At 33.0% G+C, this 14,194-nt stretch overlaps 1 protein-coding gene across 4 annotated transcripts in view; it reads left to right on the top strand.

Annotated features, from left to right (window-relative positions):
* Positions 1-266: 266 nt before the first annotated feature.
* LOC122401498 overlaps positions 267-14,194 on the top strand; it is a 71,933-nt gene continuing 58,005 nt past the window's right edge. For 2 of the 4 annotated variants that reach the window (XM_043403679.1, XM_043403670.1), the window contains exons 1-2: positions 267-732; positions 3,141-3,238. In XM_043403679.1, the coding sequence (XP_043259614.1) occupies positions 441-732; positions 3,141-3,238 (390 nt within the window). In that variant the 5' untranslated portion in view covers positions 267-440. Of the gene's footprint in view, positions 733-2,839; positions 2,945-3,140; positions 3,239-14,194 lie in introns of those variants that run through there. The other 2 variants (XM_043403688.1, XM_043403697.1) reach the window with 2 other exon arrangements.

Here is a 14,194-nt window from a genome sequence, read left to right on the forward strand (position 1 = left end):
AATCCTTTTCACCAATGCCGACGGAATCTCGACGTAACACTAGACTTGCAACAATAGCAATAAAAACGTAGAAACAGAATTTCTGCAATATACCAATAAAAACATAATGGAAAGATTGAACACTTAAAAATTATTTTTAAATATATTTCGTTTGAAACCCAATTGTATCGGGGGAAATATTAGAATATGTAATAGAGTATAATGTTACTTAGGTTTCTAGTTGCAATTAAGTTTCGTAGTTGTCAACTTGTAAAACGGTAGTAAAGATGGCGGACGTGATGTACAAGTAGCTGACGTTTGCTTCGATACGCGCGTTAACGATTCATTGGAACGGTCGTATTGACATATTGCTGTGGTGTATATATGCGTGCGTGTGTGTGATGTGGACGGTGTGAAGTAAAAGTTTCCGGCCGAGAAAATGTGTTAAAAATTTGTTGAATATGACCGAAGGAGCGGATTCGTTGGCGCGGATATGCGAGAATTCGCTTACGACCTTGAAACTTGAGGACAATCTCGAGGAACTTCCCCCGAGAACGATATCGTACAATACCAGGAGGCCACGATTCGGCACAGGAAACGTTCCCCTTTCGCCCTATATATTAATCGATGGAAAGAAATTACGAAGTTCATTAGCTTTCACCAAGAAATCATCTCCGCGTCGCGTGAGTTTTCCAGCGAATGACAATCTACTGGTTACGGGATATTTGGAGCCAGCCAATCCCTGGAAACTCGGTAAAAACTATCCTTCCTCTTCTAGATGAATTTTTCACTTTTCCTACAAATAACAAAGGCATTCTATCAATTTACTTTTCATTTTCATAAATGTAGTAATGCATGAAGCTTGTTTGAATATTAATTATTTAGATATACAACAGTCGAATATATATTTCCTAATTAAAACGTTCCATTCATCTTCATAGAATAAAATTATATTAAATATCATTCGGTGAAGAAAACAAGTAAATGTAATTTTAATTTCTTGAAATTATTAGTTCAGTTTTATATTCTCCGTGTGAACTATGTTCTTATATTTGAAACCTAGATTTCTGTCTCTGATACCTGTTCAATGCATATTTTTACATAACAGTGGAGCTTGTAAAAAATTACATGTATAAATAGAACCTGGCTGCTGTAACTTGTTCATATTCTTTTTTTATATTTATTTACTTGCATTGTGAATATGTATTACCAAGCTATCAAGCTTCTTTATAGGTCGTGTTGATGGAAGATCGCTCAAAATTTCGCAACAAGAACCGTATACTAATTATAAACTTGATGCAATATTGAAGCATGCACAATATATAATTAACCCACAACTGTTAAAGTATTTCCTTTAATCTAGTATAACAAAGAATATACTTAAAATTATATTGCAAAATAATAAACAATTTTCCATATTTGCTAGATCATAATTCATTTCAGTATCGATCATTATTTTAACATTAGATTATTAATACATATTTTGATTGAAATCTGTCAAATTGATGATTACATTAAGAAATGGTTTTTCTTTTAATTAGGATATATATTTGATCAAGTTCAACGTAAATTGTTAATAAATAATATTTACAACATTAAGCGAATCTAAAATCCATCACATTAGTAGATTCCGTAAATGCAGTGTCAAATGCGTTTCAGAAAAATCAGTTAACATTTTTCAAAGCAAAATTGCAATATACGTGTAAACTTTTGCAGCATTCACAATTTGGTTTATATTATTCTATTAATACGTTCTCTGTGGATGCTACTTCTTAAGTAAAATGAGCTTATTCAAAAGAAGTATTAAATTTTTACCACATTATTAACATTTACATCCTGCATTTTTATGTTAATATATATTCTGCAAAGTAAAAATAATACTAAAATCTTGTTTAATGAAAGGTCTGTGCATGCTTTGTTAAGAAATTGCAATAAATACAACAAATATATGAATATCGTTTCTTTTAATTCAATGACAAGATAAGATACAAGAATTCGTTTACTATTTTTACAATTTGTAAGCTGTACTACAAACTTAGATTCAGTTTTGTTTTGTTTTTCAAAGCGACAGATTGCAGTCTTAAAAATCAAAAAGGTATATAAAAGATTCTAGATCTATCGTTAGAAAATATTGCGAAATGTTTCCTAATAAAAGGGTATTGCAATAACATAGCAGTTTTCTTGGCACTCTTTATTGAACATGTGAGAGAAATTTAACTTAATCTTTACAGAATACATGATGATCTATAAGAATCATAGATTATTTAGAGAAATTCAGTTTTGGTTTTCTTGCAAATTCACAGATCACACTCCTGAAAATGTGAGAAATATTTTACAAGGTTCTAGAGCTACTGCTATTAAATATTACAACCTAATTTGAATAGTAAGTCAATACAAAATTTATTATGATACTTTGAAATGGTAATATAAGCATTTAAATTTAATAATTGTTGTTAAAACTTGTTGAGGAAGACTTATTTGATTAGCTACCATGGTCTTCATTTGGAGATTACACATATTTAACCACACCACTTTTTCTTTGATTCATTTATTATATTTTCTAAAAATTATTGTATATCTTTAGACACAATAACACATTATTTCCACTTTAAAAATATATTTTAATTGAATTCTTTGAAGAACAACTAAAATCTACAGGATTTTATAAACATTTTTAAAAAGAAGTTGGTAGTTACTGGGTTAAGACAGACTTTTCGTTCAATGTTCTAGTTTTGTTTTCACAAAAAATGCAGGATACCATGTATTCGATTCGTGTTTGTGCAGAATGCAAGTAAATATTCAGCTGCACTGTCTTAAAGAGAAATATGGAGTTGATTTAGTCTTGATCCTTTTCTTCCAGGGTCAAATTAATCAACTCACTTTATAGTGATAGCGAGGTGATCATTCGATGGAAATGTAGGCACTAATTAACAATCATGTCATTGCCACGAAATGAAAAATCTTGGTGAGTCGCCAATAAGAATACTGCAGTGAACGTGTTAAAAAATACTACACTTATGAAATGCGAACATAAATTGAAACACAAAATTCAGTTATTGATATTCTATAATTTTATGGAATCATTTTCCTTTGGTCATCTAATTCTTAATACTCCTAAGGCTTTTTAGTGTACTTATTATGAATTGATGGATTGTTTACAGCTGAAAATGTGAATCAGGAAGATTTAATCTCTGCGTACAAGGCGTCCTGTAAAAAGCACAACACGGATCCTCTGGAAATCATTATAAGTCAACTGAAGGTAAAAAATTATCATTTTCTTTGATTATTGTATTAAATGTTGATTAAAATGAATTGAAAAACATGAAGTGTATGATAATATTTAGTAAAACAATAAGGAGCAGAACAGTATTATTAGAAATACTATAATTAGAGTTAAAGCGATAAAAAGATACTACGCTGTATAAATGTTACAATTTTCTATTTTCGAAAAAATATATTGTGTTTCTTTATGTTATCTTATAATAACAGAAAATTGTGACATAGATTCCTTTTCATTGCTGAAAATTAAAACACAGACCAGGTATAGGATAGACCGTATCTTATGGAAGTTGGTGTCATGCAAACTGAAATACTGGCCTAGTAAAATGAATGAATGTTTTTATTGTCCTTACGTTCTTAATAAAAGGACAAGCGTTTAAAGATCACCCCATACTGCTATGTTTTCTGTTCTTTTGGTTATCACTCATTCTTTTACATTTAAAAGTTTTATAATCACAGTTTTATTTATTCTGTGCATTATCTTCTGATATTTTTATACTATTTACAAGTAACAAATTTCATTTTACTTATTTTAGTTATTATCTTATGTCTATACCGAATCCTATGCACTATTTACATTTTATTTTAATTGTACTATATTCTCTCTATATCTACCTATACCTAAGTCTGTAATTATACAGGGTGTTCGGCCACCCCTGGGAAAAATTTTAATGGCAGATTCTAGAAACCAAAATAAGACGAAAATCAAGAATATCAATTTTTTTGACTGAGGCTTCCTTTAAAAAGTTATTAAAAAATTAAATTAAAAAATTTCAAATCATTCTGGAAAAATTATTTTCGGTTGCGAGGGTCAATTACAATTATTTTTTATGAATAGACATACCCCCGAAATCCTGCATATTTTCGAGAAAAAAAATTCAGTACGGGCGGAATTTTAAACGATAAGAACTTTTTAACGAAGCCTTCATCAACAAATTAGTATTCTTGATTTTCGTCTCATTTTGGCCTCTAGAATCTCCCATTAAAATTTTTCCCATAGGTAGCAGAACACCCTGTATTTATAGCCTATATTTGTATTTTATTTTTAGTTATCTGTGTTTTTTCTTATTACTGTTATAATTCTAGCTTCTTTAAAGAAATTGGTGGTACATCTCAATACTTCTTCAGTTTTTAGATTTATTAGTTTTATTGTATTTGTGTTCACTTCTTTTATTTCTTCCTGCAGTTTCCTGTCTAAGTTGTTTCTTTCTTTCACTATTAGTGGGCATCTCCATGTTTTGTGTTCTATGCTTTCTTCCTTCCCTTGACAGTTATACTAGAATTTTCTGCTAGATTCTTTTGTATTATTCATTTTGATTGTTCATTATGATTTATTTTGTATATAATTCTCTTATTTAATTATTTTATTTTATAAAATCTTAGTTTAATAGCTTATTTTTGTTATCTTTCTTCCAGTAGTTTTTGAAGTACAGGTAGCCCTCCTACAACACGACATCTTATAACACGGTTTCGCTTTAGCACGATAAGAAAATTGCGAAAACCTTTGTACAACATTGTACTTCTACAGCATTGGATAATATGATTTTTGCTTAATATATTTAAAAACTAAGATATCTCAAAATAATGACGCGAAGTAATAATTAACTATAGTGGCTGTTAGATTTTTAAATGACAACACGTGTTTCACAAAATGAAAAAAGTATAACTCGGCTTTATTGCCAAAAGAAAAGAACAATATAACATGAAATATAATAACACTTTGAAACAAAAATTGAAACTAAGATTTTAGTCTACCATGTGCTGCACAGGTTCTTAAGCTATATCTGGATAGCGAATGACGGGAAAAGTAACGAACAGAACAGAACAAGATGGCCTTCCGGCTTATACTTATACTAATATATATATATGCATATGCGTGCGCAACCAAGTAAATGCGCGCCAAGTTTTGAGGTTACTTCTAACACACCCCTTTAATCTTAAACTTCTTCGTTAATAATACTATTAATTTCTAACCTACTAGTTTATCCTTAAATGTTTTGAAGGGTATAACCAAATAAGGGGGTCAAATGTACCTCCAAATCGAATTGAACGAACGATGGGTCATTCGATAGCTTATCCAAAAAATACCCTGTGTGCCAATTTTTAACTTGAAATCTCGACCGTGGGGGTAGTAATAGGGTTAAAACGAAAATCATGTTTATGTACAATTTCTCTTGATCTATTGAGTAAAAAAATGAAAAAAAATTTAGAGACATTTCGGGTTACGGGGCACATATTTTGGGAGGTTTTCAGATTTTTTGATTGAAGAACCAGGTGGTAAAAAATAAAAATCCGTAAAAAATGCCGAAAAATGCCGATTACGTATTAAAGGAGGTGCGGAACTACTTTTATACTTTTACAGTAAACAGATATTGCTATTACTATTATTCTCATTTTTTTTAGATTTTTCATTTTGGTGCGCCGCAGTGAACAAAAATATAAACCGATTTTTTCCTCATTTTCTGCGATTAGAGTAACTTACACGTTGAATTTTTATGGATTCTTCAATATATGTGTGTTTTGTAGACTGTTTAATGTTTCTACACTAAGCAGAATTACATAACAATTGAAACAAATAAAATAAAGCCAACCATTGGGTGCATATACTCTACAAAGTCAACGATATTTTCAACGGCGTCGATGGCGCAGCGTTAGAGTGCCCGACTGTAGAACCGCTGGAAGTTTTTTTACCATAGGTTCGAGTCTCTCCTCTGGACTTACAAGGAACCATCGCGAACGGTCCGGCTTCGATTTTGGTGAAACTTTGTACACTTATAAAGCAGCCAAAAATAATCGACACGTATTTTTTTTTAGCTGCGGTAACTCGACTTTGAAGTTTTGGCTCGAAACGGCTATCTCGAAAACGGAAAGAGATACAAAAAAATTGTTAATGGGCGAGGTTAATGGTTTCTTATGTACAATAACATGGTGTTATAAAATTTAAAAAAATACAATTTGTTTATAACAAAAAAAAATTTATTAACTTAATTTTTCATTTTATTGAAATTTTCATAATGACAAAAAATGACGAGCATTTTATTCCAAATCCATTGGTATGCGATTTTTTAAAATTGCCTCCTACAGTTTTGCATATTTTGATGATTTACATCTTGCGCGCACATCCATTATGGTAGTAGCCGTTCTAACTTTGATTTTAATGAAGCACTGTAGGCTTGCACTAAATTATACAGTAATAAGTATCGAGTAATAATAACAGTAACAAGTTTCTTAACAGCAACGAAAGGATTAATTATTTTTATTGCCCACCTATGACATCGTGGCAAAGGTGGAGCGATTTATAAATTATAAATATATGCAGTGTGTATAACAATTATTCTATATAGTTCCGACAATAGTGGTACTCGTCGAAAAAATGTTTGAAACATAAAGATTTCTTACACCATGCGCATTTAATTATTGCCACGTCACCGCAAATATGACATGTTGGCTCATTTTCAACAGAATAGCAGTACTCAACAGGATTCTGGAATGCATTTGGCTTTTCATCTATATATCCGGATTTATACCAGGAGTATTTAATAAAATTTTGGAACCTTGGCGATGAAAATTGATTGTGGACCAGAGATTGAAGTTTAATTATATTATTCCTAGCGTGGAGATTAATGTCGTGATTTAAAACGAGAACTATATCGGAAAATCGGCGGACGAAATTTTTCCAAGCGCGGAAACCGTAAACATCCAGTGGTTGAACATACTTTGTTCCACCTTTTGGTATTATAAAAAGTTTTACAGTCTGTTTTATAAGAGCGTTGGAGCGATTTTTCGAATGACGGAGCTAGAAGAGCGGTAACATTTATCAGATCTACTTCAGATGTTTATAAAGAGCATCGCGTTACTCGACTCGCGTCCCATACTCAAGCAGTATTCGTTTGTCAGCCCGAGCGATCGAATGCTTAAAAATGAGTGCGGCGTACGCTAGGCGATACGAAGCTGTATTTCTTTGTACGCATCCGAAAGGTCCAAAATTAAGCTTTTCTGCGACGGCTCGTTATATGAGGAAATCGACAGAGTTTGTTAGAAAGTGGGTGAATCGTTATAAATTAGTGAAAAACGTTGATGACTTTGAAGGAAGAGGGAAGAAACGTGGAACAACAGAGCGACAGGATAAAGTGATTCTAAGACTGTTCGAAAAAAATCCGTCGCTGTCATTACGACAAGCTCAAAAACAGCTTGAAAAAAAAGGAATCAAGCTTGCCGTTTCAACAATAAAAAGGCGATTAGAAGATACGCTTGGGCCCAGAAAAATATTGATTGCAACTGGGACAATGTAATCTTTTCTGACGAATCCTCGTTTTGGGCGTGGGTACCTAAAAAGAAAGCCTGGACAAGCAAACATAATCTGATGCTACAACGAACTGTTAAACATCCAGTTAAGGTCCATGTTTGGGGATGCTTTTGTTCCCTTGGTTTTGGAAATTTGTTTCTCTTCACCGAAAATTTGAATGCTGAAAGAATGGTAAAAATTTATGAAAAATGCTTGTTGAAATCAGCTAGAGTGTGGTTTGGTGACAATAATGCTTCGTGGGTGTTACAAGAGGACAATGATCCGAAACACCGCAGCCGTCTTTGCACCGAGTGGAAAAAAGAAAACGGTACAATGTTTTAAGCTGGCCCTCACAGTCACCGGACGCGAACCCCATTGAAAATGTATGGGCAATTCTTAAGATAAGGCTTCAGGGAAAACAAGTATACACCCTGAAACAATTATGCCGCCGAATAAGAATTTTATGGAGATCATTACCAATGGAATACGCTGAAAACCTCGTCAAAAGTATGCAAAAACGCTGTGAGGCTATACTACAAAATAAAGGAGATTTCACACAATATTAGGTATTTGCGACGTAGTATTATAAATAAACTTTGATGCCCTCTTTGAATTTTTACAAAATATTTACTTGTTGTTTAGATATAGCTCCAACGCTCTTATGAAACAGACTGTACATTTTTACCCTCGGGAGTAACTTCGTTCACCGTCTTCTTACAGTGACCACTCCAGGAATCAAGAATTAGAACTGTTGCGGCCCCAGTATTTGCGAAGTAAATCTCTCTTAACCAGGTCTTGAAATGGTCCGTAGTTAATTTGCCTGACTTTGAAGCTACAAGATATACATTGTCAGGGCGAAATAAATGTTGTTCCACAATCGGGCCGAAATGTCCTGTACTCTCTTTCAGTACAATAAATAATGGTGACAGTAATTGTCCATCAGCTGAAATGGTTGGCTGGATGGTGTAACTATGAGTGGTGGATGACACTGATTGAACACCTCCTTCTACGATTTTTATACCTTCTTCAGCCAAAGTGCGCCCTGAATGTAATTCCAAATTAAAACCACTTTGATCGGAATTGTAAACATTGTGTGGTTCATTTCGGGCTATATATGATTTTACTTCATTTCACGAATGCGCTGCATTGCAAATGAATATCGTATTCTCGATTTACCATATTTGTGGTTACAAATCTGGTAATTTTTCTGGACACTAATCTAAACATCTTTTTAAAAGTATATAGCCAAGTATATCCGGCTTTAAATGTTTGTAAATTTTCTATGTCCCTCGCTTGTAAAGCCCATCGCCGTAGATCTACTTCATGCACAATTACTCTTAACTGCCGAGCTTCCATAAATTTATTAAATGTATACTCTGCAATACGTTTTATCTTTTCCTTTTTTGTGCCACCCTGTTCAACTTGTAAAGCCCATTTACGAAGCATTCTTTCGGATTTCACGTGACGGAATTTGGAACGTACGGTGTCTAATTTTAATCGCTTCGACTTCCCGCTGTTCCAGTACGCCACAGCTTTCCTTTTATATTCGAATGGGATGTATTCCTTATTCGAATGACATACAACGTCTTGTTCGTATATGTTTGGAATATTCGGTGTCCTATTTTCCTCCTCTTCATCTACCCACAACCAGTTCAAATCAGCATCCTGATTTTCTTGGTCGATAGGCGTCTCGTCCATTTCAACACACGTTTCATGTTCAACCAAGAATGCCGTGTCTTCGACACTTCTTACAATTAAATCGAATAATACATCCCTTAAATTTTCTTCGGCGCTATTAATTGGCGTGGGTCCCTGGTTCCACTCAACAAACGCAGCAGACAGTAAAGTTATTACATTAATAGGATTAATATTTACCATCTTTCCGAATACAGTAAAAGCTGGATATATGCAACAAAAGATTGGCTGGATAAGTGCAACGTTTAAATGCCCAGAATCGGCACCTCGGCTGTATGGATAACCAACAATGTTCTACACGCTTATAAAGAGCTAATTGCAATATATATATATATATCCAAGTTCTCCCACTTATCTACCAACAAATATTATTTTCACATGACAAGGGCAATCAATTTAATTAACTTTACGATATGTCACGTTATCCAAAGGTATAATACAAACTCCATTTCAATATACCCATTTTATCATGTTTATTACAAAAACCGTCTCGATTTTAAAGAATGTTAATAACAACAGAGATACAGATGCACATACTAATCTCATTTGGCACTAATTTTTATTATACAAATTACACAGAATGCTTTCACAACAGTGAAGATTTAGATAACGTGCGTAAACTGCATGATAGGCGAGCCGCAGAAATGACAATATTTATTTATTCAATTTGTATTTTAAAGCAAGTACATCATGAGAATAATAAGTGTATCTTTATCTCCTGGTATACACACTGTATGTATTTATAATTTATAAATCGCTCCCCCTTTGCCACAATGTCATAGGTGGGCATAAAAAAAAATCTTTTCATTGCTGTTAAGAAACTTGTTACTGTTATTGTTACTTGTTACTTGTTACTGTATAATTTAGTGCAAGCCTACAATGCTTCATTAAAATCAAAGTTAGAACGGCTACTACCATAATGGATGTGCGCGCAAGATGTAAATCATCAAAATCTGCAAAACTGTAAGAGGCAATTTTAAAATATTACATACCAATGGATTTGGAAAAGTTCGGCCACCCTTGGGAAAAATTTTAATGGGAGATTCTAGAGGCCAAAATAAGACGAAAATCAAGAATATCAATTTGTTGATTGAGCCTTCGTTAAAAAGTTATTAAAAAATTAAATTAAAAAATTTCAAATCCTCCAGAAAAAAATTATTTTCGGTTGCGGGGGCCAATTACAATCATTTTTGGTCAATACATATACCCACGAAATCCTACGCACTTTCGGGAAAAAAATTCCTAATCGAAAATGTAATTTATGGCCAGAAATGTTGTCCGAAAATTTCATGCGGATATTTAAAATGTCATAACTTCAGAACGGATTGAAGGATTTTAATTTTCAAAAATGCAAACGACGCGTATTTTAATCAAGAATACGTAGAAATCGCAAAAATATGCAAAAAGTTGATCCTTGACCCCGCAAAATGAGAAAAACCCCATAAAAATGGTCCAATCTTCAAACAGCCATAATTCCTACAATAGTGAACATATTTCATTGAAACTTTTTTCTGAAGTAGAGCTCATAGGTACCTACAAAAAAGTATTGGCCAACTTTTTTGTAGGGCGTCAAACAAAATTATTAAAAATGAAAAACGAATATTTAAGAAAAATCGACAGGGTGCCTAAATTTTTCAGCGAAAAAAAAAAATTTCAAATCGTTCTAAAAAAATTATTTTCAGTTGCGGGAGTCAATTTCAATCATTTTTGTTCAATATATATACCCCCGAAATCCTACGCACTTTTGAGAAAAAAATTCGAGAATGTGTGAAATTTTTCAACAAAATTAAAAAATTTCAAACCATTCTGAAAAAATTATTTTCGGTTGCAGGGGTCGATTACAATCATTTTTGGTCATTACACATTCCCCCGAAATCTTGGGCATCTCGGAGAAAAAAATTCAGTACGGGCGGAACTTTAAACGTTAATAATTTCTTAACGAAGCCTCCATCAACAAATTGGTATTCTTGTATTTTTCCCGATTTTGTCCTCTAGAAGTAGTGCAAGCCTACAGTGCTTCATTAAAATCAAAGTTAGAACGGCTACTACCATAATGGATGTGCGCGCAAGATGTAAATCATCAAAATCTGCAAAACTGTAGGAGGCAATTTTAAAAAATCGCATACCAATGGATTTGGAATAAAATGCTCGTCATTTTTTGTCATTATGAAAATTTCAATAAAATGAAAAATTAAGTTAATAAATTTTTTTTTGTTATAAACAAATTGTATTTTTTTAAATTTTATAACACCATGTTATTGTACATAAGAAACCATCAACCTCGCCCATTAACAATTTTTTTGTATGTCTTTCCGTTTTCGAGATAGCCGTTTCGAGCCAAAACTTCAAGGGGTGGTTTCACCCCTTAAACTCGAGTTACCGCAGCTAAAAAAAAATACGTGTCGATTATTTTTGGCTGCTTTATATGTGTACAAAGTTTCATGAAAATCGAAGCCGGACCGTTCGCGATGGTTCCTTGTTAATATTTTGTTTTTTTTTCAAATTCTAACTATATAACAATGCTTTATATTTATTTATAAATGTTCCAAAAGTATTTTACAAATATTTTGACCTGAAATATGTATAAATATAATTTTGGAGCGTTTTTTGCGTCTCTATTTTTTTATGTCAACCACGATTGTTGTTTAACATCTCTTACACTCAAATTAATGTGAAATGTTAGTTTTCAAATCTCTAACTCAGGCCGGTCAGGTCAATGGGTGATTGTCGCGTTCGGATTCCACAATGTATTTTTTAATTACTCAGTACAGGCTATTGTATGCCATGGGATTTATACATAATTACTTGGCATGGTCCGTAGAGGGTGGACCTACAAGTGTTTCCATTATCTTTAAAACCAGCCAGTAAGGAAAGGATAATGACCCTTACATGTCTACGTTAGATACTGAAGTCGTAGCAAACATTCATATTTATCAAAGAAAGAGAAAAAGAAGGGAAGATCTGCTTGTTCAAAGAGGGAGAATAAGTAATAGTAAGATAATATAGAATCTTCTGCTCCGATCTATTCACAATAGTCAAAGGTAAGAGATTTGAAAACAATTCACATTAATTTCAGTGTAAGAGATGTTAAACAACAATCGTAGTTGACATAAAAAAATAAAGACGCAAAAAACGCTCCAAAATTATATTTATACATATTTCAGGTTAAAATATTTGTAAAATACTTTTGGAACATTTATAAATAAATATAAAGCATTGTTATATAGTTAGAATTTGAAAAAAAAAAAAAAAAAAATACTAAGTCCAGAAGAGAGAAATGTCTCTAAATTTTTTTACATTTTTTTACTCAATAGATCAAGAGAAATTGTACAAAAACATGATTTTCGTTTTCACCCCATTACTACCCCCATGGTCGAGATTTCAAGATAAAAATTGGCACACAGGGTATTTTTTGGATAAGCTATCGAATGACCCATCGTTCGTTCAATTCGATTTGGAGGCACATTTGACCCCCTTATTCGGTTATACCCTTTGATTGCATTCAAGGGGTTTGTGATAATATCAGCGATTTGATCGCTTGTGCTACAATAAAAAATACTTTTGTCGTTTTCTTTTACCTTTTCACTGATAAAATGGTATCTTACATCTATATGCTTAGATCTACGATGGAAAATTCCTGCTTTAATTAATTTTATTGCACTCTGGTTATCTATATGCATTTCCTCTTTTGTGGGTACACCCATCAGGTCCTCTAAGAGTTTTTCAGGTATAATATCTATTTGCGGCAGTCGGTAGTTGAGATAAATTCAGTTTCTGTACTTGATAGTGCAACAGTGGGTTGTTTCTCCGAGGCCCAACTAATTGGTCCGCCGCAGAATTCCACGACATAGCCCATCGTGCTTTTCCTACTTTCAGTGTCTCCAGCGAAATCCGCGTCATAGTACGCTTTTAGAATGGTTGCGTCCTAGGATTTGGTATATACTATTCCCAGATCCTTCGTACCCTTTAGATATCTTAAAGCTCGTTTAATATTAATAATGTCTACGTTGGTAGGATTTTGAGCTTTCCTGCTGCTATACGTTACCGCATAACTTACATCAGGCCTGGTTTTGGCCGTGAGGTATAGTAGACTTCCAACAGCTTCTCTATATGGAAAATTTCTTCTTGCTCCGTTTTCCTCCATTGTGGTATTTATTGAGGATCTGTCGTTGTGAAAGATTGAACTCAATCGCTTACATGCAGAAGGAAAAATAGTTTATTGAAAAAGTATAACAAGGTATAGTACAAGACACGGAGACGAAAAACTACGTGAAGGACCTTCTCTGAGGTCAGGGTTGTCGCACAACTAACTACAAAACGGAGAAAAGCCCGGTTATATGTATATGTATATGCATATGCGTACGCAATTAAGTAAATGCGCGCCAAGTTTTGAGATTGCTTCTAACAGTGGCTTTACATGAAAATATACAAACAAATTATAATTTGTTAAATTAAGGTTGTGTTAAATTAAATTAATATTTTTTTTTTTTGGTTATACTGTTGTTATATTGGAATAAAATGTTGGTACCACTTGTATGTTGTCAATTTTGGCAGCACTGTTACAAACTGTATATATTTAAAAATTGATAACCGAATAACGTGTCTGACTGTGTGAGATCCTTCTACATCCATGTACATGTATAGGTGACTAGGCGATAATAAAGCGGTTCTTTGTTCTGTACTTTCACAATTTGCAATATTTTAAGAATGAGTATTTAATAAATGATAAACATTTTTTGAAAATTCCATTTTAACATTTAGGTCAAGTTAATTTCAAGCTTTGGTCCATGGACTGCATTGTGGGGTCTTGAGAGCGAGTGTTTGACATCACTGATGTAGACCATACAATATTAGGGGCAGTTTAAGTCATCATTTTACTGGTTTTGAATTTGTTTATAAAATACAGGCCTCGAAAGTTTACGACTTTCATGAAAATGGACTGTACTTACGAATTTT

The sequence above is a fragment of the Colletes gigas genome, unplaced genomic scaffold (assembly GCF_013123115.1).
Source record: "Colletes gigas isolate AHSC1104 unplaced genomic scaffold, ASM1312311v1 Colletes_gigas_Sc00002, whole genome shotgun sequence".
NCBI classification, from domain to species: Eukaryota; Metazoa; Arthropoda; class Insecta; order Hymenoptera; family Colletidae; genus Colletes; species Colletes gigas.